General features: G+C 43.0%; 1 protein-coding gene across 3 annotated transcripts; it reads left to right on the plus strand.

Annotated features, from left to right (window-relative positions):
* Positions 1-657: 657 nt before the first annotated feature.
* LOC307144644 (uncharacterized protein) lies at positions 658-27,640 on the plus strand. Of its 3 annotated transcripts, none has more exons than XM_079847190.1 (6): positions 658-688; positions 784-1,094; positions 2,633-2,761; positions 6,707-6,790; positions 25,446-25,645; positions 27,448-27,640. In XM_079847190.1, the coding sequence occupies exons 4-6, from the start codon at positions 6,775-6,777 to the stop codon at positions 27,586-27,588; spliced, it is 357 nt and encodes a 118-aa protein (XP_079703316.1). In that variant the 5' UTR covers positions 658-688; positions 784-1,094; positions 2,633-2,761; positions 6,707-6,774; the 3' UTR covers positions 27,589-27,640. The 3 variants fall into 3 exon arrangements, 2 of the variants coding, with proteins under 2 accessions (XP_079703316.1, XP_079703317.1); XR_013818798.1 differs by lacking the exons at positions 658-688; positions 784-1,094; positions 2,633-2,761; positions 6,707-6,790 and adding exons at positions 23,837-23,923; positions 24,051-24,133; positions 24,202-24,266; positions 24,371-24,574 and having other exon boundaries at positions 25,446-25,688; XM_079847191.1 differs by lacking the exons at positions 658-688; positions 784-1,094; positions 2,633-2,761; positions 6,707-6,790 and adding an exon at positions 25,142-25,168.
* Positions 27,641-27,676: the final 36 nt, after the last annotated feature.

Genomic DNA, 27,676 nt, shown 5'->3' on the forward strand with positions numbered 1-27,676 from the left:
TAAACAATACCCTAGGTATTTATTTGAAACAGTGGCTAAACTAACGAAAAAGAAAGCTTCAAGCCCAGAAATTTCCAAGCAACACAGCAGTAATGACTTTATGAACTTCTTCACTTATAAGATTGATAATATCAGGGACAAAATTATAACTATGCAACCGTCTACTACAGTATCGCATCAGGGAGAGCACTGTAGTCTCCCTAAGGAACAATTCGATTAATTTATTGCTATAGACCTTATGTGCCAGAGAAACGAGGGCGCCGCCATCTTTTTATAAGAGGAAAAATCATACTTATTCTGAAATGCTGACCAGTGGTGTACCTGTAATGTAAATAGGACCGGAAGAAGAGTTTCGACCTGAAAAAGGCTGCTCAGTTCCTGCTGGGTCAGAAACCAGACGTGCTGAGACACACAGAGATCGTTCAGGACCGTTCGTTCAGGACCGTTCAGTCGCCCATTACCAGGTGAGAGAAGCTTCTCATACAGTATGTTGAGCTATAGACACAGTCTATGGAGATAAAACAAAAGTACACAAAATATGTTGAAATAATGACTTTATCTTGTTAACATATGCTCCTGGTCTTATTGTGTAAGATCCAGGCGTGATGAGGCCGAGGACTGTTTTCTCACAGATGAGGGGGATCGAATTTTGACCCACAAAGAACTCCATCAGCTTACTTTGAGAAGTGTAAGGCACACAGCATAGCTCTTTCCCATTCTGATGTATTCATTAACTATGGTTTGCATTACAGTTACATGGTGTTTGTGGGTTTTCTGTCGCAGGTCATGCGTAAAGAACCTCTGCATGCAGGAGGAGGCAAAGATGTGAAAACGAAAAAGAGCAGGACCACGTCTAGCAGCAGACAGCGTTTGCTGTAGCCTTAAGACACACTAAGTATTTGTGTGTGTGTGTGTGTATGTGTGTGTTGTGTAATTTATTGGCCCTATTTTTTTATTATTTCAGCTGGTCCCTCCCACTGGCAGAGTATTTACTTGTGTCAGATGAGAGAGGGTGAGTTTTAATCCAGACTAGATCTCCTGGCTGAAACTGCATGAGCTCCGGCGAGGGAGGCGCGTCTTGGACGGTGAAAGTGGTGAGGAGAGTTAAAGTCATGTCAAATTTGTGACCGATCACGGAAAATAGGACACAAGTCGGTTCTGGGGCATTTTGAGTTATTCACAGATTCTGAAAGTGTAGTCTCCAAGTAATTTCCAACGATGTGTAACACATGGAAATCTGATCATATTTGGAGAAGTTGTGCCCATTTGAAGGTAGGCACTCAAAAAAGCTCAAAGTGAAGAAAACGGCCTCTAAAGATTGTGCAGTTCTCACCTCTCTCTCCTGCTGGGAGTGACAATAAGGCTCATTTACATCTCATTTAGATAAGCCATACCCCCTGTAAAGCTGTAAAGCACAGGGGGGAGCAAAAAGGTCAGGAAAATGTGCCATCAAAGAAAAAAAAAAAAAGTTTGCAAACAGCTAATATATAAATAAATGTCTCTTAGCATCTACCGATAAAACTGTATAGGCAACTCTTATGTACACTGAATAAAAAATAATAACTCTAGACAATGTTCAAATCAAAAACAGGATGTGCTATGTGATTTTATATATATATTTATATATACACACAGTATGAGTATGAATCCAAGTATGAATCAGAATCAGAATAGATTTTATTGCCATTGTTAATGAAAGGTTTCACAGACTAGGAATTTTCTTCGGTGTAGCCTACTCGTGCAACATGAAACAAACTTTTGCTAATGATAAATAATAAGCAATAAACTATGAAAATAGGCATAGGTGTAATTTGCGGGTGGGACGGATGGGACATGTTCCCACCACTTTTTAAAACATCTCGCAGCACGAATGTACCAATTCTACAAATAAATAAAACATCTCCAGTTAACTGGCAGAGCATTCATTTCGTTCGTTTTTTAAATAAGAGAGTAGCGCTGAAATGTGTTTTTTAAATCAAGTGATCAAAGTGCTTGTTGCCGCTGCGATCAGTGGCTTGGGGAACAAAGGAAACAAAAGCCGGCTTATTCAAGTGTATGGAAATACACACCGACAATGACACGCCCCTACTGCGTGCTAGAATCTCAGAAAAACAAGCCGATTTCAACCTCAAAATGTACGCTTTTAAATATACCAATACTGCTATCTCAAACATGGAGAGGCTTCTTCTTGATCTCAACTAACAGATTCTGCAAAAAAACGAAAATCACCAAAACGCTTCTTTCTCATTTCGCTCGAAAGTTGTGCTGCCGACTTGTGTCCCTGGTTTCCGTGATCGGTCACATATTTACACCACCAAAAATACTCTGACAATTAAGAAAGGCAGTGATTTACTTTTCCAAAGGACAAGCACATGACACGGCTTAATGTTGAGCCCAGAAGACTTTGGAGGTTTTCTGTATTTTCAGTTTATGCATAACCAACTGCACTTTGCTTTTTTAAATGATGTAACTTGTAAGCCCAAACCTCTTTATGCAACCTTCTCAGCTAATGCCAGTCGGGTGAGAAAATCTTGCCAGTTTTTTGTGGTATACCTGCAGTAAAACGGAACTATGCTTGTATTATTGTGAATACGGACATGTTTAATGTTAGCATGCCCTGCTCTTTCTGCAGTCAGAAATCTTTGATTCTTACCAAGAGGAACTGAAGAGGCAGGAAACAAATACAAATAAGGAAGAACGCCCTATCCTAGATGAGGACGACGAGGAGGAGGAGATGCGTCTGCACAAAACAACCTGACAGGTAACATTAATACAAATCAATACTCACATGTATGCTTTTGAAGAAATGTCGTAGTATCATGTTACTGTGCACATTCAATCAGTTGCAGTTCTGTTACATTCGCATCACATGTTTAAGGCAGAGGTATAGTTACAGTCACGGGACACTGCCATTCACAAAAGTTCGTTATTTGCATGTGATTGAAAGCCTTGCCGGTTAAACATTTAATTCGCATACACCCAAAGCACACAGGCACTAAAACCCTGTCAAACAGCGCCTGGATACTGGACTAAGTTATCTTTCTAGTCTTATTGTGCTAATATTGTCAAATACACACAAGCTTTACATAAACACAGTTGGTTATGTCTAAAGTGAAAGCAAATATTTGAGAGAAAATCGAGTGCATGTTACATGCGGGTAAATTAGATGTGTACCGGTCTTAAAGTGACAGTAGCCTAATACTAAACATGCTGCCGCTTGTCCTTAAAGGGCCCCTATTATGCTACTTTAAAGGCTCCTAATGTTGTTCGGAGTCTCCTAATTGACACAGTTTTAGGTAATAGTGGCCCACAGCTGATTAGCAGAAATATTTCAGTAAGAATAATAGCGTGAGTTAGCCAGTTAGCAGGAGAACTATACAATATAAAACTCAAAACTAAGTATTTTGAACACCGGTAGAAAATATAAACATCAATAGAATTAGTCCTACTTACAGGTTGCCCTGGTGAAAAAAAAAAAAAATGCTAAGTATACTTGCAGCCAGACTAATTATCAGTATACTTCAAGTGTGTTAATGATTAGTTAACTTGAATTGTGCTATTTTGAAACAACTAATTTTGTACTAAGTATATTTTCACACCTGCAAACTTGTCGCTTTTCGCTTTTTTTTACATTTCTCTGGGCCAATCGGAATCTTAGCATTTTTTCTCTGGGCCAATCGGAATCTTAGCACTTGCGTCAGAATCTTGAAGCACACAGCGTCAACTGAGCTCGCCATTGGATGAGACGCCTGGCTACCGTGCGAGTCTAATGGAAACTCACGCATGAATTTTCCTGCATTGAACTTGTTTTAGCGCCCGCCAAAGTTAATTTTTGTCCCGCCAAAGTCTTATTTGATCGGTGAGTAATGTAGATGAACTGCCGCGCTTGTGACAGGGCGCATGTTTAACTGAAAGAATGAGCAGAGAGAGAGACCCGGTCGCGCACGCGCACTCTCTCTCTCTCTCTCTTCGGAGCCAGGCGAAAGTGTAAACAAGACTTCACCGTCTCCAAACTAGGCGCTGTCTTGCTCTCTCTCCCTCGCTCATATTAATCAAAATAAATCGACACGGTGGTAAAAGGTCAGAAGACCAAAGTTTCATGTGGAGCATTCGGAGATTTTTTTTTTCCCCTGAATTAGCGCTGGTGTGAATTGTGCTAAATAAGTTGCCTTATCTTCTCTGAAAAGCGTTCCGGACATTCAGCTGACATAAAACAACACTTTAATTAAACGAAAAAAACTATCCAGTGATGAAATGTTTTCTGTGTTGACATAAGCCTTGGATGTCCATGTCCTAACTGCTGGGATAATCACACAACGCGCATGACACGTACAATTCGCGAACTCCTTTGAACCGATTAATTTTAATGAATGGTTAAAACAACTGATCTTTCCAACAGTGAACTCAGGAGACGTCTGAATCGGTGTATAACTAATCAGTAACACTTTACAATAAGGTTCTATTTATTACATAAATTACATAAAAAGTACAGTTTGCTTACTCAAGCTTAAGCTTTAAAGGGATAGTTTGGCCAAAAATGATATTAAACCCATGATTTACTCACCCTCAAGCCGTTCGAGATGCATATGTCAATCGTTTTTCAGACGAACACATTTTCAGTTATTTTAGAAAATGTCTTAGATCTTTCAGTGGTTATAATGTCAAGTTATGGGGTCCACCTCCTTCAAGTCCCCAAAATGTGCATGCATCCTTCACAAAAGTAATCCATCCGGCTCCAGGGGGATAAACGAAGGCCTTCTGAGGGTAATCCGTGCAGTTTTGTCATAAAAATATACATATTTAAAACTTACGTAGCGTAGGAAGCGTCGTGACGTAGAACGAAGTATAGCTAAATCAAACACTACATCCTACGTCATACACCGGCATCCATCTGCCGTGAACGTGCGTCGACCGTTGCCGGAAGCCAGTTATTTTCATTTATAAAGTTTTAAATATGTATATTTTTACGATGTTATGTTAACATTTTGCTAACATGAGGTCTTATTGTGTCACTGTCAGTCTTTTTTACATCAGTGCAAAACTAGGGTATGCAGATTAAGACCACTATTCATCAGCATGCATTGATTAATTTTTTTTTAGTCTTATATACACATATAAAGCAGGCAAATTATGATGAATGATTTGTTTTCTTTTTAAGAATGACAGTACGCTGAGTACAATGTACTTGGTGGGTGATATAATCAAAACCCTTCAGACAGTTTAAAATGTATACTCTCTTATAAGCATCCCTTTTAACAATGTAATATTTGTACTTATTTGTAATTAGAAATATATATTAGAAAGTAATCAAAAAGGCAATAAGGCTGTCAAGCTTGAACAGATATGAACACCAATCAACACACACTACCATAATTGGCTGGTCATCTCAAGACAAAGTAACTTTATGTGCATAACATGTTTTTTTTTCTTCAAACTTTTCAAAGATCAAGACAAGTAACATTCATTTAATACAAATCTTACCTAGAATCACAATATAATGAGGTTCCAAATGTCACACGCCATGCAAACCTGAAGAAGCTGGGTAAAATTAAAAACAACACTACGTTTTCAATTAAATAGTAACAAACCCCCCACTCAAATAAAAATCTAAATTCTGTCATGATCACTCACCCTTAAGTAGTTCCAAACCATTTAAGACTTTCGCTCATCTTCGAGAAAAAAAAACTGACATATTTTAATGAAACCTGAGAGATTTACATCCCTCCGATAAACAATTCACCAAATCTTTCACGTTTCAGAAAGTTAAATCGCAAAAAACATCACCTAATCCATATGAATCGCTTGGTTTCCTCCTAGTCCCCTAAAGAGACACGATCGCTCTTTATATTTTTAACAGTTTAAATTTAGACTTCTAAATCCATCACATTCAAGTAACATATACACTCACAGCATATCTGATAACCGTAAGCTCTGAGTGAGGTGCGAGGCGAGCTCATTATCATAAGAACCAATCACAACCATTCAACGGCTCTGGAACCAATCAGGACTAGTCACGTGTGCTGTTGTTTGAATTTAAACAAGTACAAACTTTTTTAAACATCTTTGGAAAATGTATCTATGATACATTTCAGATAATATGATGTTGAAATCCTTGTTGGAATTTCAGTAGTACAAACGTATCATGTAATGGACAACAGGCTTTTAAGTAGCCTTTTACAAGTTGCCTGCAAACAAGTAAAAGTGAACAACATTCATTTTAGGTATGCTTATTGCAATGCTTAATAATAGTTGACAAATGTTTCTAATACATTATAAGTTGTTCAAAATATTAAAATATTAAAATGATAAATACATAAATATTTAAAATATATTGCAGTAGGCCTAAGTGTTCATAAAGTACATATATTTTAAACACACTAAAAGCTTAATCATTTTGCTATGTGCTTACACAAAGTACTCATAAAAGAGCAACGTAAGTATGTTTTCTTTAAATACACTAAAACTTCACTAAAAGTATGCTTGTGTTTAGCATATTTCTTAAAAATGTAACTAAGCATATATTTATTACAATGTACTTCTAGTGCACTTGTTAGAAATATGTTTAAAGTATGCTTGTGTTCATACTGGCTCCTCACCTGATCTGTGTTCAATCTCATGCTGTATGTTAACACGTTGTTGCTGTGTTTTTCAGTGAACTTAATGTTTCCTCATGAACTGGTTTTATTTTTTTCTTTACATCATCAAGCTCCATGTTGCACTTAAGCTACACAATACAGCACAGCAGGCCCGGAGTGATGCGAGCGAGTGGAGGAGATGCTGCGCATGACATGTGACGTATTGCATCTTTGTAGCCTAACTTGTGCAACTTTGTACACATTTGTTACTTAGGCCTACTTTGCTTAAGATATATATAATATTTCTGATTATGGCATAGCTTTCTCCCCACCCAGTTGACCCTTCACTAAGCCCCGCCCTCCTTAGTTACTGTTGCTACGCCTGACAAGCTTTCGCGCCTGGCACGTCTATTACTGTATGTATGCACCTAATGATATCTCCCAAGGGTAGCATGTACAGAGTGAACAGCAGTGGTCCTAGTACTGAGCCTTGTGGTACACCATACTGAACTTGTGATCGATAAGACATCTCCTCATTTACTACTACAAACTGATAACGGTCAGATAAGTATGATTTAAACCATGCTAATGCAGTTCCACTAATGCCAACATCATTTTCGAGTCTATTTAAAAGAATGTTGTGGTCAATAGTATGAAATGCAGCACTAAGATCGAGTAACACTAATAGCGAGATACAACCACGATTGTATGATTAGAGCAAATCATTTGTAACTCTAATGAGAGCAGTCTCAGTACTATGGTATGGTCTAAATCCTGACTGAAAATCCTCGCAGATACCATTTCTTTCTAAAAAGGAACATAGTTGTGAGGATACCGCCTTTTCTAGTATCTTTGACAGAAAAGATAGATTTGAGATCGGCCTGTAATTGACTAATTCTGTACGATCAATTTGCGTTTTTTTAACAAGTGCCAGCTTGCCAGCTTAAAAGTTGATCTTTATCTTTATCTGCAGCCAGTACTAACTCTGATAGAAAGTCAGCAAATTCTTTGATAAAGTCTGTATGGTGCCCTGGTGACCTGTATACAGTAGCCAGCACAAATCTCAAACGTGATTTATCATTTACACTATTTCTGTCAGGACCACTACCGTCAAATACGATTGACAATTAGCATACAGTTTGGATTGGCGGTATGGTTCCATTCTGGGTGAGAACTCCCTGCGCACCCGTGAAGCCTAGCATGGATAAGAGCAGGGAGAGCAGCAATAACCCCCCTTGGGGTAAACAGAAAATAACCAACATGAAAGTTTGCAAATATATTTAATTCAATATTTTAAAGTACAACATAATCGAGAATTTATTCTGATTCAAGGGGAATCAGAATGCCAAATCCTGACTGGGCAAGAGGAGGAGCTGGGGATGGAGGAGGGTAATTAGCTCCTGAGAAACGCGATAGCTGCTGAAAATACTGAAGGAGCTTATATATGTATACGGTGGATAGGCGTCGTATTCCTATAGGTAGATGTGGATCAGCTGAGGCTCAGCTGATGTGAGCTTGACTAACATGACCTGCCAGAACTAACGCTACGCTTGATATATTGCTATATTAAGCACCAACACTTCAAAAGAATTATACTTGAAACTAGACTTCTTAGTAATTCTAAAAATATGACTATAAATTACAGCAACACCTCCCCCTTTGCCTTTCAGACGAGGTTCATGTTTATAACTGTAATCTTGCGGGGTGGTCTCATTTAAAGTAATGTAATCGTTTGGTTTTAGCCAGGTTTCTGTCAAACACAGCACATCTAGATTATAGTCTGTAATAATATCATTAACAATAAGTGCTTTTGAAGTAAGGGATCTAATATTCAGCAACCAAAGCTTTATCATTTGCTCATTTGTATTATATCTGTTTTTTATTTGTTGAACATCAATTACATTTTTACCCTTAGATGGGTTTGGAAGTTTTTTGTATGTCCTAATTCGGGGAACAGACACAGTCTCTATATGATGATATCTAGGTGAAAGAGGCTCTATGTGATGGGATTTATCAGGTACAAGACACGTGACTTTCAAATAAAAGATTGGTATCAAAGAGCACACCCAGGTTCCTAACCAACGATGAAGAATTGACAGAGCAGCCATCAAGTGTTAGACAGTATTCTAGATTATTACGTGAGGACATTTTTTGTCCAATAATTAGAATCTCTGGTTTTTTTTAATTTAGTTGTAGGAAATTACTAGTCATCCAGTTTTTTATATCAGCTATGCATTCCGTTAATTTTGTGAATTGGTAAGTTTCGTCAGGGCGTGAAGAAATACAGAGCCGAGTATCATCAGCATAACAGTGAAAATTAATTCCATGCTTCCTAATGATATCTCCCAAGGTTAGCATGTACAAAGTGAACAGCAACGATCCTAGTACTGAGCCTTGTGGTACACCATACTGAACTTGTGATTGATAAGACATCTCTTCATTTACTTCTACAAACTGATAACGGTCAGATAATTATGATTTAAACCATGCTAATGCAATTCCACTAATGCCAACATCATTTTTCGAGTCTATTTAAAAGAATGTTGTGGTCAATAGTATGAAATGTAGCACTAAGATCGAGTAACACTAATAGCGAGATACAACCACGATCGGATGATTAGAGCAAATCATTTGTAACTCTAATGAGAGCAGTCTCAGTACTATGGTATGGTCTAAATCCTGACTGAAAATCCTTGCAGATACCTTTTAAAAAAAAAAAAAAGAAACATAGTTGTGAGGATACCGCCTTTTCTAGTATCTTTGACAGAAAATATAGTTTTGAGATAGGCCTGTAATTGACTAATTCTGTACGATCAATATTAGTTGACACTCTATGAACGATGAAGACTTGACAGAGCAGCCATCAAGTGTTAGACAGTATTCTATTAGTTAGACGTAATAACGTGAGTAAGTTTTTGTCCAATAATTAGAATCTTGGATGGGAGACTCCTGAGAAAACCAGGTTGCTGCTGGAAGAGGTGTTAATGAGGCCAGCAGGGGGTGCTCACCCTGTGGTCTGTGTGGGTCCTAACACCCCAGTGTAGTGATGGGGACACTATACTGTCAAAGAGCACCGTCCTTCGGATGAGACGTTAAAACGAGGTCCTGACTCTCTGTTGTCATTAAAAATCCCAGGATGTCCTTCGAAAAAGAGTAGGGATGTAACCCCGGCATCCTGGCCAAATTTGCCCCTTGGCCTCTGTCCATCATGCAGCTTTTAAGCAGCATGATGCAGCTTTTAAGGCCTCTCTGTATGCAATCGAGCTCTCTTTCCATGAAATGCGAAATACCTCTAGTTTTGTTTGCTTCCAGTTGCGCTCTATTTTTCTGGCTGCTCTCTTAAGGGCCTGAGTGCGCTTGTTGTACCACGGCGTTGGACTATTTTCTTTAATCTTCTTTAAGCGCAATGGAGCAACTGTGTCTAAAGTGCTGGAAAAGAGAGAGTTAAAAGTTTCCGTCGTAATATCGAGTTCCCTTATCGGTCGGTCACTCTTGACGTACGTCGTGGTGAACGACAGATAGGAATGCAATCATTTGCATCAGCTGTGCAGCCTCGCAGCGCGGGTATTTACCTGAAAAGCTGGTCGCCCCGGCAGGTAGCAGCAGATGTGGCGACGGAACGTACTTCTCCGTTCCCTCCCTCAGGGAATGAGTTTACCATATGTAACCTAGACGTTCCCTTATCGGTCATTCACTCTCGACGTACGTCGTGGTGAACGACAGATAGGAATCCCTACCAAAGCGCCACAGCTGCTGCACCCCATCCAGCGCCCTGTGTAAGCCTCCACACCTTCTTGCCTAGAAGGACGATAGGAGAGGGCTTACACTGAGAGTATCCGTCACTGTTGTTCCGTGATAACCCATACAGTGAGATTATTGGATAACACTGGGAAAGCGTGCCCGATCTGAGGGAGGGGAACGCTGCGGGAGCCACATTCTTAAGAAGAGTTATGTGGGAACAGACATATGGACTAACCCGAGGGTTGTACTGCATATGAATAGTGGGTGACTTAGCCCAAGGGAAAGACACAGGCTTCCGTTTAGGAGCAGCCGTGGAGAATATACACATGTGGGATCCCCGTAGGGTCACACATATGGGACCCAGCCTAGACCCGGTTCTCAAGGATTCAGCGGATAAAGGCCTGGCACCGGGACGCTCCGCCATGTCCGGGCCGAGGGTGTTGGAGGACTCAACAGGTTTGACTCTGGAACAATAAGGATGCACAGTAGGGTGCAGCAAGCCGACAGAGCCGGTACTCACAGTGCTTCTACCCGTTTAGGGTGAGAACACGGGAGGACACAGGCTCTTCACGTAGGCTATAGTATCTAGCGAACGTGTTAGGTGTCGCCCAGCCCGCAGCTCTACAGATATCTGTTAGCGAGGAGCCACGTGCCAGCGCCCATGAGGATGCAACGCCTCTCGTGGAGTGTGCATGCAACCTGAGCGGGCAGGGCACGCCTTGAGCTTGGTAAGCCAAGGTGATGGCATCCACTATCCAGTGGGCCATCCTCTGCTTGGAGACACCCTTTCCCTTCTGCTGGCCTCTGTAACAGACAAAGAGCTGGTCTGATGCTTTGAGTTCTGTCCACGTACATAAGCAGAGCGTGAACGGGACAGAGCAAAGCCAGGGCTGGGTCTGCCTCCTCCAGGGGCAGCACTTGCAGGTTTCACTACCTGATCTCTAAAGGGAGTGGTAGGAACCTTTGGCACATAGCCAGGCCGGGGTCTCAGTACAACATGGTTGTCACCCGGCCCAAACTCTAGGCACGATTCGTCAACCAAAAATGCTTGCAGGCCCCCTACCCTCTTGATCGAGGCCAGTGCAATCAGCAGCAAAGTCTTCAAGGAGAGAAGCTTTAAGTCTGCTGATTGCAAAGGCTCAAAGGGAGCATCCTGAAGTGCTCGAAGCACCAGGGAAAGGTCCCAAGAGGGTATAGAGGGGGGACGAGGAGGATTTAATCGTCTCGCTCCCCTAAGGAACCTGACGACCAGGTCGTGCTTTCCAACTGTTTTGCCATCTATGTGGTTGGCAGCATGTATTTCGAGGGTGGAGGGAGACAGCCTTCGCTCCAACCCTTGCTGCAAGAAGGAAAGCACTGACCCTATCGAACATCTTCGTGGGTCCTCTCTGCGAGAGGAACACCACTAGATGAACAGGTTCCACTTCAGGGCGTACGCACGTCTCGTAGACGGCGCTCACGCAGAAGTGATGGTGTTAAGTACCTCTGGGGGTAAGTCACCTAGAACCTCCGTGTCCCGTCCAGGGACCAGACATGGAGTTTCCAGAGGTCCGGACGCGGGTGCCATAGGGTGCCCCGTCTCTGAGTCAGAAGATCCTTCCTCAGAGGAATGGGCCAAGGAGGGACTATCACGAGGAGCATGAGTTCTGGGAACCAAGTCCGGGTGGCCCAATAGGCCACCAGAAGGACCTGCTCCTCATCCTCCCTGACTTTGCACAGTGTCTGTGCAAGTAGGCTCACTGGGGGAAACGCATATTTGCGAAGGCTCCGGGGCCAGCTGTGTGCCAGTGCGTCCGTGCTGAGTGTTCCCTCGGTCAGGGAGTAAAACAGCTGGCAGTGGGAGGTCTCTGAGGAGGCAAACAGGTCTACCTGAGTCTCCCCGAACTCTCTCCAAATCAGCTGAACCACCTGGGGGTGGAGTCGCCATTCTCCCGGAAGCACAGCTTGTGATAGCTCGACGGCCATATGGTTGAGCACACCGGGGACATACATGGCTCGAAGCGACCTCAGATGCTTCTGACTCCAGAGGAGGAGATGGCGGGCGAGTTGCGACATGCGACGGGAGCGTAGACCACCTTGTCGGTTGATGTACGCAACGGTCGCAGTTTTGTCCGTACGGACCAGCACGTCTCTGCCCTGAAGCGGCCTTTTTAAGCGGCTCAGAGCGAGACATACTGCAAGCAACTCGAGGCAGTTGTGGTGCCAATGCAGTTGGGGGCCCGTCCCTACCCCTGACACTGCATGCCCATTGTACATGGCACCCCAGCCGCTGGCAGAGTCATCTGTGAAGACCACAGCATACCTGGACACTTGTTCCAAGGGGACTCCTGCCTGGAGGAACGAGGGGTCTGACCACGGACTGAAGGTCTGGTGGCACTCCGGTGTGATTGCCACCCGGTAAGTGCCGTGATGCCACGCCCATCTCGGGACTCGGCCGTGAAGCCAGTGCTGAAGCGGTCTCATATGAAGCAGCCCAAGCGGAGTTACCGCTGCTGCCGCTGCCATATGCCCCAGCAGCCTCTGAAAGAATTTCAGTGGGACCGCCATCATGCATTTGAACGTGTTCAAGCAGTTCAACACCAACTGAGCTTGTTGCTCTTTGAGGCGCGCTGTCTGTGCGACCGAATCCAACTCCATACCGAGAAAAGAGATCTTCTGCATGGGGGCGAGTTTGCTCTTTTCCCAGTTGACCTGAAGGCCTAGCTGGCTGAGGTGCCTGAGCACGAGGTCCCTGTGTTTGCATAACTGATCTCGAGAGTGTGCTAGTATAAGCCATACGTCAATATAGTTGAGAATGCGAACGCCCTGTTCTCTCATGGGAACAAGGGACCCCTCCGTGACTTTCGTGAAGAGACGGGGAGACAGGGCCAGCCCGACCTTGTACTGATATGCTCGACCCTCGAACGCAAAGTGCAGAAATAGCCTGTGTCGAGGAAGAATTGAGACATGAAAGTACGCATCCTTCAGGTCTATCGCTACGGTAACCCCGCTTGGACTGCTCCATATGAGACCGCTTCAGCACTGGCTTCTTGGCCGAGTCCCGAGATGGGCGTGGCATCACGGCACTCACCGGGTGGTAATCACACCGGAGTTCCGTCAGACCTTCAGTCCATGGTCAGACCCCTTGTTCCTCTGGGCAGGAGTCCCCTTGGAACAGGTGTCCAGGCATGCTGTGGTCTTCACAGATGCCTCTGCCACCGGCTGGGGTGCCACGTACAACGGGCATGCAGTGTCAGGGGTGTGGACGGACCCCCAACTGCATTGGCACATCAACTGCCTCGAGTTGCTTGCAGTACGTCTCGCTCTGAGCCGCTTAAAAAGGCCGCTTCAGGGCAGAGACGTGCTGGTCCGTACGGACAACACTGCGACCGTTGCGTACATCAACCGACAAGGTGGTCTACGCTCCCGTCGCATATCGCAACTCACCCGCCATCTCCTCCTCTGGAGTCAGAAGCATCTGAGGTCGCTTCAAGCCATGTATGTCCCAGGTGTGCTCAACCGTGTGGCCGACAAGCTATCACGAGCTGTGCTTCTGGGAGAATGGCGACTCCACCCCCAGGTGGTTCAGCTGATTTGGAGAGAGTTCGGGGAGACTCAGGTAGACCTGTTTGCCTCCTCAGAGACCTCCCACTGCCAGCTGTTTTACTCCCTGACCGAGGGAACACTCGGCACGGACGCACTGGCACACAGCTGGCCCCGGGGCCTTCACAAATATGTGTTTCCCCCAGTGAGCCTACTTGCACAGACACTGTGCAAAGTCAGGGAGGACGAGGAGTAGGTCCTTCTGGTGGCTCCCTATTGGCCCACCCGGACTTTGTTCCCAGAACTCATGCTCCTCGTGACAGTCCCTCCTTGGCCCATTCCTCTGAGGAAGGATCTTCTGACTCAGAGACGGGGCACCCTATGGCACACGCGTCCGGACCTCTGAAGACTCCATGTCTGGTCCCTGGACGGGACGCGGAGGTTCTAGGTGACTTACCCCCAGAGGTACTTAACACCATCACTTCTGCGCAAGCGCCGTCTACGAGACGTGCTTACGCCCTGAAGTGGAACCTGTTCGTCGAGTGGTGTTCCTCTCGCAGAGAGGACCCCCGAAGATGTTCGATAGGGTTAGTGCTTTCCTTCTTGCAGCAAGGGTTGGAGCGAAGGCTGTCTCCCTCCACCCTCAAAGTACATGCTGCCAACCACATAGATGGCCAAATAGTTGGAAAGCACGACCTGGTCGTCAGGTTCCTTAGGGGAGCGAGACGATTAAATCCTCCTCGTCCCCCCCCCCTCTATACCCTCTTGGGACCTTTCCCTGGTGCTTCGAGCACTTCAGGATGCTCCCTTTGAGCCTTTGCAGTCAGCAGACTTAAAGCTTCTCTCCTTGAAGCCTTTGCTGCTGATTGCACTGGCCTCGATCAAGAGGGTAGGGGACCTGCAAGCATTTTTGGTCGACGAATCGTGCCTAGAGTTCGGGCCGGGTGACAACCATGTTGTACTGAGACCCCGGCCTGGCTATGTGCCCAAGGTTCCTACCACTCCCTTTAGAGATCAGGTAGTGAACCTGCAAGTGCTGCCCCTGGAGGAGGCAGACCCAGCCCTGGCTTTGCTCTGTCCCGTTCACACTCTGCGTATGTACGTGGACAGAACTCAAAGCGTCAGGACCTCAGACCAGCTCTTTGTCTGTTACAGAGGCCAGCAGAAGGGAAAGGCTGTCTCCAAGCAGAGGATGGCCCACTGGATAGTGGATGCCATCGCTTTGGCTTACCAAGCTCAAGGTGTGCCCTGCCCGCTCAGGTTGCATGCACACTCCACGAGAGGCATTGCATCCTCATGGGCGCTGGCACGTGGCTCCTCGCTAACAGATATCTGTAGAGCTGCGGGCTGGGCGACACCTAACACGTTCGCTAGATACTATAGCCTACGTGTAGAGCCCGTGTCCTCCCGTGTTCTCACCCTAAACGGGTAGAAGCACTGTGAGTACCGGCTCTGTCGGCTTGCTGCACCCTACTGTGCATCCTTATTGTTCCAGAGTCAAACCTGTTGAGTCCTCCAACACCCTCGGCCCGGACATGGCGGAGCGTCTGGTGCCAGGCCTTTATCCGCTGAATCCTTGAGAACCGGGTCTAGGCTGGGTCCCATATGTGTGACCCTACGCGGATCCCACATGTGTATATTCTCCACGGCTGCTCCTAAACGGAAGCCTGTGTCTTTCCCTTGGGCTAAGTCACCCACTATTCATATGCAGTACAACCCTCGGGTTAGTCCATATGTCTGTTCCCACATAACTCTCCTTAAGAATGTGGCTCCCGCAGCATTCTCCTCCCTCAGATCGGCACGCTTTCCCAGTGTTATCCAATAATCTCACTGTATGGGTTATCACGGAACAACAGTGACGGATACTCTCGGTGTAAGCCCTCTCCTATCATCCTTCCAGGCAAGAAGGTGTGGAGGCTTACACAGGGCGCTGGATGGGGTGCAGCAGCTGTGGCGCTTTGGTAGGGATTCCTATCTGTCGTTCACCACGATGTACGTCGAGAGTGACTGACCGATAAGGGAACGTCTCGGTTACATATGGTAACCCTCATTCCCTGAGGGAGGGAACGGAGACGTACGTCCCGTCGCCACATCTGCTGCTACCCGCCGGGGCGACCAGCTTTTCAGGCTTGTCTCCTCAGCAAAAAACTGAAGTGCAATCGCACCAGCTGCTCATTAAATACCCGCGCTGCGAGGCTGCACAGCTGGTGCAAATGATTGCACACCAATGTGTATTGGCTTGTTTTAGTTTCACTCGAAGTAGATTGGGCTCTCTAGCGAGATTCCTATCTGTCGTTCACCACAACGTACGTCTCCGTTCCCTCCCTCAGGGAACGAGGGTTACCATATGTAACCGAGACGTTCTTCTAAGATATCTGGGATGCTGTGATGATGAAACTGATCAGGAAGATTATTAATAAAGCAATCTTTAGTGGCAGAAGTGATAGGTCTAACATATTTGTAACACGGAGTCGGCTTTGCAGCCTTGGCTAAATGAAATTTACACGAGACTAGAAAATTATCTGAGATGTCATTGCTCTGCTGCAGAATTTCAACGGCATCAACAATGATTCCGATTCCGATACAGACTTTGATAAAGTCTGTATGGTGCCCTGGTGGCCTGTATACAGTAGCCAGCACAAATCTCAAACGTGATTTATCATTTACACTATATATTGCTATATTAAGCACCAACACTTCGAATGAATTGTATTTGAAACTAGACTTCTTAGTAATTCTAAAAATATTACTGTAATTTATAGTAATCAAGCGTAGCGTTAGTTCTGGCAGGTCACGTTAGTCAAGCTCGCATCAGCTGATCCACATCTACCTATAGGAATACGACACCTATCACCGTATACATATATAAGCTCCTTCAGTATTATCAGCAGCTATCGCGTTTCTCAGGAGCGAATTACCCTCCTCCATCCCCAGCTCCTCCTCTCGCCCAGTCAGGATTTGACATTCTGATTCCCCTTGAATCAGAACAATTATCGAATATGTTGTACTTTTAAAATCTTGAATTAAATATATTTGCAAATTTCCATGTTGGTTCTGTTCTGTTTACCCCAAGGGGGATTATTGCTGCTCTCCCTGCTCTTATCCATGCTAGGTTGCATGGATGCGCAGGGAGTTCTCGCCCAGAACGGAACCATACCGCCAATCCAAACTGTATGCAAATAGTCAATCATATTTGACGGTAGTGGTCCTGACAGAAATAAAACCCAGGTGCCGTTCAGACGAGGTTCATGTTTATAACTGTAATCTTGCGGGGTGGTCTCATTTAAAGTAATGTAATCATTTGGTTTTAGCCAGGTTTCGGTCAAACACAGCACATCTAGATTATAGTCTGTAATAATATCATTAACAATAAGTGCTTTTGAAGTAAGGGATCTAATATTCAGCAATCAAAGCTTTATCATTTGCTCATTTGTATTATATGTTTTTTATTTGTTGAACATCAATTACATTTTTACCCTTAGATGGGTTTGGAAGTTTTTTGTATGTCCTAATTCGGGGAACAGACTCTATATGATGATATCTAGGTGAAAGAGGCTCTATGTGATGGGATTTATCAGGTACAAGACACGTGACTTTCAAATGAAAGATTGGTATCAAAGAGCACACCCAGGTTCCTAACCAACGATGAAGAATTGACAGAGCAGCCATCAAGTGTTAGACAGTATTCTAGATTATTACGTGAGGACATTTTTTGTCCAATAATTAGAATCTCTGTTTTTTTTTTATTTAGTTGTAGGAAATTACTAGTCATCCAGTTTTTTATATCAGCTATGCATTCCGTTCATTTTGTGAATTGGTAAGTTTTGTCAGGGCCTGAAGAAATATAGAGCTTAGTATCATCAGCATAACAGTGAAAACTAATTCCATGCTTCCTAATGATACCTCCCAAGGGTAGCATGAACAGATTGAACAGCAACAATCCTAGTACTGAGCCTTGTGGTACACCATACTGAACTTGTGATCGATAAGACATCTCTTCATTTATTGCTACAAACTGATAACGGTCAGATAATTATGATTTAAACCATGCTAATGCAATTCCACTAATGCCAACATCATTTTCGAGTCTATTTAAAAGAATGTTGTGGCCAATAGTATGAAATGCAGCACTAAGATCGAGTAACACTAATAGCGAGATACAACCACGATCGGATGATTAGAGCATTTTATGGCAATGAGCTATGACGCGGTTCGGCGGCAACCAATCAGAATGTAGAAGTACTCCACTTGAGAGGATTCCAGAGAATGCAGTCAAGTAAACTTTGGTTCCGACCACATTAGTTCCCAAGCAAAATAGAGGAGAGGTTGATCATGTGAATTTGAAGGCGCGCTAGAACACTTGTTTTTCAGCGGGAATGCAAATTAGATTAGCACTTAACCATGAACACAAAAGCCACACTACTCAAATGGCTTTTAATTGGTTTTATTTCGTTAGCAAACATGTCACTATAATTGTTATGTTCTTTCCATCGATCAATTTCTTACTTTCATATTTAAAAGCCATACCCTACTTGGTCAGTCTGCACAAATAACAATCAACATGCTTGTTTGCATTGCGGCCCCTTTAAATACAGTTAAAAAAAAGACCAAGCATTCGATCTACGTCAGAGCATCAGAGTGTCCCCAAATCTTTCTATGGTGTCGTTGGCAGGGTGGCGAGAGCGAATTTTGCTGCTTTCGCCGGTGGCGGTGGGAACGCACAGTACGGCACTGTATGTCAGGCACTGTAATTTACTCTGGCCCCCTTCCTGTTCGCAGGAGTGATGAGATAGTCAGTAGATTGTGTTCACTCAATGGCTGGCTGTCGAGGTGGTGTCTGCAAAATAATATAGAATTTATAGACAATTGGAAATGTTTTTGGGGCAGACCTGACCTGTTGAAAAGAGATGGTATTCATCCCTCCTGGGATGGTGCTGCTCTTCTCTCTAGTAATTTGGCTCATAGTCTTAGAGATAAAACATGACAATCTGGGGCAGGTCAGGAAGCAGACAGACTGGCTAAACCGACCGTCTGCTAGCTGTCTCACGTCACCAAGGTCAGATAAATCCCATCACAGAGACTCTTTCACCTAGCTATCAACAGACTGTGTCTGTTCCCCGAATTTGGTAATCCAAAAAAACGTTTCAACCCATCTAAGGTTAAAAATTCAATTGATGTCCAACAAATAAAAAACAGCTATAATACAGATGAGCAAATGATAAAGCTTGGGTTGCTGAATATTCGATCCCTTACTTCAAAAGCACTTATTGTTAATGATATGATTACTGACTATAATCTAGATGTGCTGTGTTTGACAGAAACCTGGCTAAAACCAAACGATTACATTACTTTAAATGAGTCAACCCCGCAAGATTACTGTTATAAACATGAACCTCGTCTGAAAGGCAAAGGGGGAGGTGTTGCTGTAATGTATAGTAATATTTTCAAAATCACTAAGAAATCTAGTTTTAAATATACTTCTTTTGAAGTGTTGGTGCTTAATGTAAAAATATATAGTGTAAATGACAAATCACGTTTGAGATTTGTGCTGGCTACTGTATACAGGCCACCAGGGCACCATAAAAACTTTATCAAAAAATGTATTGACTTTCTATCAGAGTTAGTATTGGCTGCAGATAAAGTACTAATTGTTGGTAATAATATACATATAGATAATGAAAAGATGCATTGGGATTGGCATTTAAAGACATTCTGAACTCTATTGGAGTTAGACAACACGTGTCAGGACCTACTCATTGTCGTAATCATACTCTAGATCTAATATTATCACGGAATAAACGTTGAAATTCTGCAGCAGAGCGATGACATCTCAGATCATTATCTAGTTTCATGTAAATTACATTTAGCCGAGGCTGCAAAGCAGACTCCGTGTTACAAATATGTGAGACCTATCACTTCTGCCACTAAAGATTGCTTTATTAATAATCTTCCTAATCAGTTTAATCATCTCAGCATCCCGGATAGCTTAGAAGAACTCGATATTGCAACAGAAACTTTTAACTCTCTCTTTTTCAGCACTTTAGACACAGTTGCTCTGTTGCACTTAAAGAAGATTAAAGAAAATAGTCCAGCGCTGTGGTACAACGAGCACACTCGGGCCCTTAAGAGAGCAGCCATAAAAATTGAGCGCAACTGGAAGAAAACAAAACTAGTGTTTTTTCGTATTTCATGGAAAGAGAGCTCAATTGCTTACAGAGAGGCTTTAAAAGCTGCTAGATCTGCTTATTTTTCAACCCTATTAGAAGAAAATAAACAATACCCTAGGTATTTATTTGAAACAGTGGCTAAACTAACGAAAAAGAAAGCTTCAAGCCCAGAAATTTCCAAGCAACACAGCAGTAATGACTTTATGAACTTCTTCACTTATAAGATTGATAATATCAGGGACAAAATTATAACTATGCAACCGTCTACTACAGTATCGCATCAGGGAGAGCATTGTAGTCTCCCTAAGGAGAAATTCAATTCATTTATTGCTATAGGAGAGGAAGAATTTACTAAACTTGTTAAATCATCTAAACCGACAACATGTATGTTAGACCCTATACCGACTAAGCTACTGAAAGAGATGCTCCCAGAGGTCATAGATCCTCTTCTTACTATCACCAATTCATCTTTGTCTCTAGGATACGTACCAAAAACCTTTAAGCTGGCTATGATTAAACCACTTGTTAAAAAAACGCAACTTGATCCTACAGAATTAGTCAATTACAGGCCGACCTCGAATCTACCCTTTCTGTCAAAGATACTAGAAAAGACATTATCTTCACAACTATGTTCCTTTTTAGAAAGAAATGGTATCTGCGAGGATTTTCAGTCAGGATTTAGACCGTACCATAGTACCGAGACAGCTCTCATTAGAGTCACAAATGATTTGACATTAGAGGGTTGTATCGGTCAAAGAAGCCCCAAGAAGGTTGTGGTTTAAAAAGAAACATTCTGATAAGCTACACTGTTTACTTCTGAATATTATATTTTATTCACAGCCATCATTTGTAGTAACCTAGCCTGCTCCCTGAATTCATTGCGTTCACAGTCTCTTTCACGGGCACCAAATCAACAATTACTAAAAACACACACAAAAAATGATTTTGCACGGGCATTTTGCACTAGTATATCTAAATTACGCCATATGCTCTCATTGACAAATGCGGAACATGTAGTTCATGCGTTCATGACCTCAAGGCTAATCTACTGGGTGGTTGCCCTGCACGCTTAATAAACAAATTACAGCTGGTCCAAAATACAGCAGCTCGAGTTCTTACCAGAACCAGGAAGTATGACCATATTAGCCCGGTTCTGTCAACACTGCATTGGCTTGCTATTAAACATCGTTTACATTTTAAAATCTTGCTGATTACTTACACAGCACTAAATGGTTTAGCTCCCCAGTACTTGAGCGAGCTCTTAACGCATAGTCCTTCACGTCTATTGCGATCTCAAAATTCCGGCCAGTTAATAATACCTAGAATATCAAAATCGACTGCTGGTGGTAGATCCTTCTCCTATTTAGCACCAAACCTTTGGAACAGTCTTCCTACCATTGTCCAGGAAGAAGACACACACTGTCAGTTCAAAGCTAGACTAAAAACACATCTCTTTGACCTAGCAAACACATTATAGACTTCTATAATTCAATTGTAGGCTGCATAGATCAGGTCAGCCGGAACCGGGAACACTTCCCAGAAATCCTGATGTACTCGTTACATCATAAGAAGAATGGCATCTAGTACGCTAATTTTAGTGTTTTTGTTTGTCCCGAGGTTTTTTCCCGCAGCCTGCCGAATCCAGGCTGTATCCAGGTCTGATGAAGGACCTGCGCCTGGACCCGATGTCATAGCGGGGTGCTAAAGTGCCAACTAGTTTCTCCTTATGGAGGATCCCTTTACCACTCTACAGATAAAGCGTTGTCGGGAAAATTCGGTTCGCGTATCTACCCCGAAGTGATAAAATTCTGTATCAAAAATGTTAAGGCCAGACAAGTAGTTTTTTAAGGCTTGGTTTGTAGGGAATTACAAACCTGCGCACATATATTCAAACGCGCATACCAATAGACTGAACTTGTAATACGCATGTGCACGCCATCATCGTTCTCACAGGTTTCGCGTTTAAAGTCTGTGTAGAGTTTCCTGTTAAAACGGTGTCGTGTTAGCGACCCCTAAGTTAATAACTAATAATCGTTGCGTCGGAAGTGAATCAATCAAATTACCTTTAGCTGGAAAATAACTTTATTCAAGAACTGCTTTAAGCCAAAACAATCTCTGTTACTTTAAACTATCCTTGTATCTCTGTAAAGTCGCTTTGGAACAATCTACATTGTTAAAAGCGCTATATAAATGAAGATGATTTACGCTTGTTTTTCAGTGTGAATGCAAATTAGATTAGCACTTGAACCAATTAAAAGCCATTTGATTAGTGTGGCTTTTGTGTTCATGGTTATTTCGTTAGCAAACATGTCACTATAATTGTTAAAGGAGAACTCAATTTCAACATCAACATTGCACTCGACAATCAACTGCTATGGACTTCGACCGAAAACAGGAAATAAATACAGGTATGTGCGCTGGCCGAATTAACTTCATTTTTATTCATATCTTTCACATCTACTGCAGTCAGATTCACCGTGTTCACTCTGAAGGAATCACTCACATTGGCTGGGCACTTGTAATGACACATCAAGGATGTTAAGAGGCTAAAAGCAGGTTTAAAACTTGCCCCATTGAAGTCAACAGGGTGCAAATTTTAAAAAGAGGATAACACAGTGTAGGCAACACCGATTTTTGTCGTTGTTCTCTGTACTGACAGCACTCCAAATTTACAAAAAAATTAGCTCAATGTTAAAATTGACCGGAGTTCTCATTTAAGTTCTTTCCATCGATCAATTTCTTACTTTCACATTTAAAATATTCCATGAGGTTAACTATACCATACCCTACTTGGTCAGTCTGCACAAATAACGATCAACATGCTTGTTTGCATTGCGGCCCCTTTAAATAAAGTTAAAAAAAAAAGACCAAGCATTCGATCTACGTCAGAGCATCAGAGCGTCCACGAATCTTTCTACGGCGTCGTTGGCAGGGCGACGAGAGCGAATTTTGCTGCTTTCGCCGGTGGCGGTGTGAACACACAGTAAGGGGGAACATCTCTACCCATTTTGTGTAATAACCGACTATCACAAGAAGGTAAGTATTTTGTGGAAAAGGTCCCATAAAATCCACACCCAAAGTGTGACCTGGTTCTGTCACAGAAAGCCGCTGGGTTTTGTGTTGTCGTGTTTATATTTGTGACAGATATCGCATCCTTTGACGTATTGCCAGATGTCTTTTCGAACAGTGGGCCACCACACAACCTCCAAGAGCCTCAGCAGGGTTTTTAGTCGGCCCAGATGACCTCCCAGCGGGTTATCATGAAAGTAATGTAAAAACCCAGGTATTAATGCTTGAGGAACAACCAGTTGGAATTTGTCTCTGTTATTCTTTCCGTTATTCCGTTATAATTTGTCTGACGCATAAACTATTACTCTTTCCCCCTCAGGAGTTTGCTGGGTGATAATAGCTACTAAGCCCACATCACTGGCATCTGTATGTACCTGGAAAGGTTGATTGAGGTCTGGTTGCATCAATACAGGTGAGTCTTGTAATATTTGTTTGATGTTCTCAATGCTGGTTTGGCACTCAGGAGTCCAATCCCATTTTACTCCTTTCTTCTTCAGGTGATTTAACGGAGCAGTGATGTCAGAAAAATGGGAAATGAACTTGTGCTACCATCCTGCTAATCCCAAGAAGCCTCCTATAGTCCACGCAAAACCTGTAGGAACCATCAGCTTTGGGGACAAGGACTACAGGTGATGACCAATTATTGTTCGTCAATAATCTTTTTCTTGAAAGGCGAGACCCTATAAGCTCTGGATTTAATGGGCATTTCCTCAGATATGATGATTTTGTGTTGTTCCACAGATGTTTTGTCCAGGACCATCAGCTTCCGTAATTCCTCTTGATTGTCAGAGTCCCAGCTGGTAGCAACTTCAGTGTGCAGGGAATTGATTGGTGGTTTCCAGGTTGGAGGTAAGGCGTAATAGAGACTCAAAGCGGCAGTAGTGCATACTCTTTCACCAACCGGATTTGTAGACAGACCTGGATTTATATGGGCTGTTAGGAAGGGATGGAATAAATATCCTTTCCCCATTTTCAGGCCATATCTCCCTTGGCCTACATCCACGATGGCTTCCTGGCGGCTCTTAGGAAGTCCAAGCCAGCTATAATGGGAAACGCCAGGTGAGCATCCTTCATTATATATAGGTTATCCAACACTGCCTTCACTTCTTTACCTTTTATTGTTACAGGCACCAAGAGAAGGGATGTTATCGGTTGGGGTTGTGCTATGGTGAGTCCTGCCAGACTTTTGGAGGTATGGCGTTCAGGTGTTTTTTTTATTGGCCTTTTCTTTACCATTCTGACTGTCCACTTTCTGCCAGTAATCCTTCGCCCTCATACAGTCTTTCTCCACCATAGATCCCACCTTCACCAGCTGGTCCACAGATTTCACCGTCCCTCTCAGACGGCCCGCAACCCTTGGATTGATGTTGGTCAGGATTCTGCTCACCGTCTCTTTTTCTGTGATATGAGGCAGAGAGCTCAGTAATCATAGGCGAAATCTCTCAATCGCTGACGTGGTTGCTGCACCATGGACATCAACTCTTCTTCCACTTCAGTGAGGTAATCCCATAGACAGTAAAAGAAATGGACACAGCGACCCCATTGGATTTAACAGAGAAAAGTGAAGTCAATTAGAAGCACTCACTTCCTGATGGTCGAGCGTACTGCGCAGACTCAAACTGAGCTTGATGACGTAGATGTGACGTGAGAAACCTGTCTGTTTTCTAGCAGCTGTGCCAAGAGAAATCTGAATCATTCCCTTCTGAATCTTGCAGAGACGGAGAGTGTGAGTAGGAGGTGTCCATGAGCTGGAGCAGGAGCAACTTTTGCTAAGTATTCTGATTAATTATTTTGTCATTTTGCCTCCACGTCCCCCCGATTGCCCGTGAGCTTCTCCTCCTGTCCATACGGTAATCTCTCTACTGTGCGACAGAGAGTCGCGTGGTTATGACGCAATCATTAGCCTATTTTAACAAAAACTGCTTCTACGGGGCCATAATGTAAGATACAAGGTAATGGAGCCTTTTATACATTTTCGTGTTTGTTTAGAAATAAATAATGGACAAATGGAGTCTTTAAATGCCTTGGATGTAAAGTTATTCTCTGTCAAAGTGACGCCAAAATGAATGGGAGTCAATGGAATGCTAACAGCAAGTGAGGGTCTGCTAATCAATGGCGGCCCCCGGGGAAGCTTCAGTTTTTTCTGAAAGTTTTTTATAAAATATAAAAGTTTTTTTTTTTTTTTTATATATAAAACTTATTTCTAAAATAAATAAATTTTATTTCTTATTCTTCACTTACTATCAGTTTCATAGTGATATGAATAAACCAATACTAATTATAAATACTAGTGACCCAAATTAATGTACTGGGTTTACATCTGGAATAAAAGCAGCCATTTGTTACCTTGATCTTTTCTGTCTTCCACCAGCTCAGAGCAAGTCCTTTGAGCACCATGCTCAGCGTGCCAATGAGCTCTACACTGGGAAGGGGCCTGATGTCCAGATCATTTTCACATTGTTCGATGAAGTGGAGCACGTTCGACGTCTCGCACGATTCCCCGAAAGTAGGAAATTCCAGCTGGATCGGGGGTCTCCCACAGAAGGACGAGATGCTGGGAACAACTGTAGGGTAAGGCATATTCGTTTGTGGAGCTCCATAAGAGACATCATAGGTAGCGTTGACCGTATTGGCATGCTGGTATAGGAGTTCTCACATAACCCTGCACATTCCATATCTGCTGTTAATGATAAGTCTGTATACGAGAGCGAGATCAGGGCTCCAGACTGCGACCAAATGGTCGCATTTTGCGACCAAAATTTAAGTGTGTGCGACTGAATTTTACATCCAGTCGCACATGTGCGACCAGTCTTTTTTTTTTTTTTTTTTTTCACGTTAAACGTGGAAGGGGCGCGTCAATGAATCCGGAATGTGTGGCAGGCCAATGAGTGTGAGAAGAATAGGGAATGGCCACTGTAACTGGCTAATGTGTGGAGGGGGAGGGTCCTAGAGATAATCGAGCGCGCACGTAAACGTCCGTGGGAAGGAGACGGAGACAAATATCAATATCACAGACAGACACAGTCGGATGATGATTCAGAGTCAGAGGTTTTATTAGGTGATAAAGGCCCGAAGCCACCATTTTCGGGAAGACTGGCTACGAGAATTCAGCTGGTTGAGGTACTGTAAGGTGACGAACTCCATGAGCTGCGAATGTTGCAGTCGCTACCCCAGAACTGAGGGGAAAACGAAGTTTGCAGACAGTGCAGGCACTTCGCAGTTTAAACACAATACGCTAGTTAGACACAATCTCAGCCTCAAGCATAGAGTATGCCGTGACATGTTAATAAATAAAAACAAAATGAAAGTGGAAAAAAACTGCGCTACTCATTTCTGCCTCAAAGACCGTTTAATAGTTCGAACCAACCAATAATAGACAGCGCAGAGCTTCTCTCACCAGTCGCGGGCCGATCACGCGAAACATCGTGGAGATCCAGTGAAGAATTCCATTGAGTTCGCGACTGAATTAATAACATTGCTGCGAGATCCAGTGAGAAACATTCAGATTTGACGCAGAATTCTCTGTTATAAACCATATCAGATCAAACAGCGCTGACATGGAAACCAGGAGAAACATGTGCCATGAACGTACAAGTTATAGAAGGCTTTAGGTCAACAGATCAGCAACATTCACCTTGGATTTAATGCAGTAACACTAACTGTAACTATGGTATACTGTGGTTATAACAGTAGCCTACACATCTTTTTCCAGCACTTCAAAGCTATAATATCATATTTAAATGTTATTTTTAATGTGTTGACCAAAACATTTTTTGTTCATCCTTAAAGATTGTCCCTATTTATAAAACTAAAAGTTTCAAGAAGTAGGAAAAGTCACACTTATTTAAAAAAAAAAGAAAAAAGATTAAATTACCATTGTAAACATAGCTGCAGAGGACACTTATTGGCTATTTTCACTCCATAATATCTATTTTGTCACTCATTTTGCTTTTGAATTAATATTAAGACATTATGAATGATAATAATTAAAGTTAACTTTATCTATACACCTCAAATTAAGCTCAGTGCTTTGTCATCCCACAGTGCTACCAAATACTTTCTGTAGAACTTAGTGCTGCTGCTGTCAAATGTTAGTCTGGAGCCCTGTGAACTTAAATTAAAACTGCACATTGTAATTTCTGTACGTTAAGTCTATTTATTATCAAAGCATTTGTCAGTAATACAGTTATTTTGGGGGAAAATGTGAATAATTGCATTGTAAGGTGATTTAAGGTGTGGCCCTAAATTTTCTGCTTGCGCTCCTAAAATTCTAAGTCAGGGGCTACAGCGCTCCTAATAAAAAAAGTTAGTCTGGAGCCTTGGAGATGGGGTACTGGTGAATCATAACTTTTTCATTTGACTCTCCCATCTAGGATCTCTCCGCAGTAAACAGTCAGCCACTGCTCTCTCCAACTTCTCTGAAGACCTTTGGAAATGATCTTCTAAGTCTTGCCAAGCCAGCGTCCACTGCAATCCCTGAAACTTGTTTCTCTATTAAAGGAACTTTCCACTGACTGTTTTACATCCTGTTCATTATGCTGTGCTTTAGCACTAAGAGCCAATAAATCCACCTTAAGTTTATCAACCTCTGTTTGCATTGTT

The sequence above is a fragment of the Squalius cephalus genome, assembly GCF_949319135.1.
Source record: "Squalius cephalus genome assembly, chromosome: 17".
Taxonomy (NCBI): Eukaryota; Metazoa; Chordata; class Actinopteri; order Cypriniformes; family Leuciscidae; genus Squalius; species Squalius cephalus.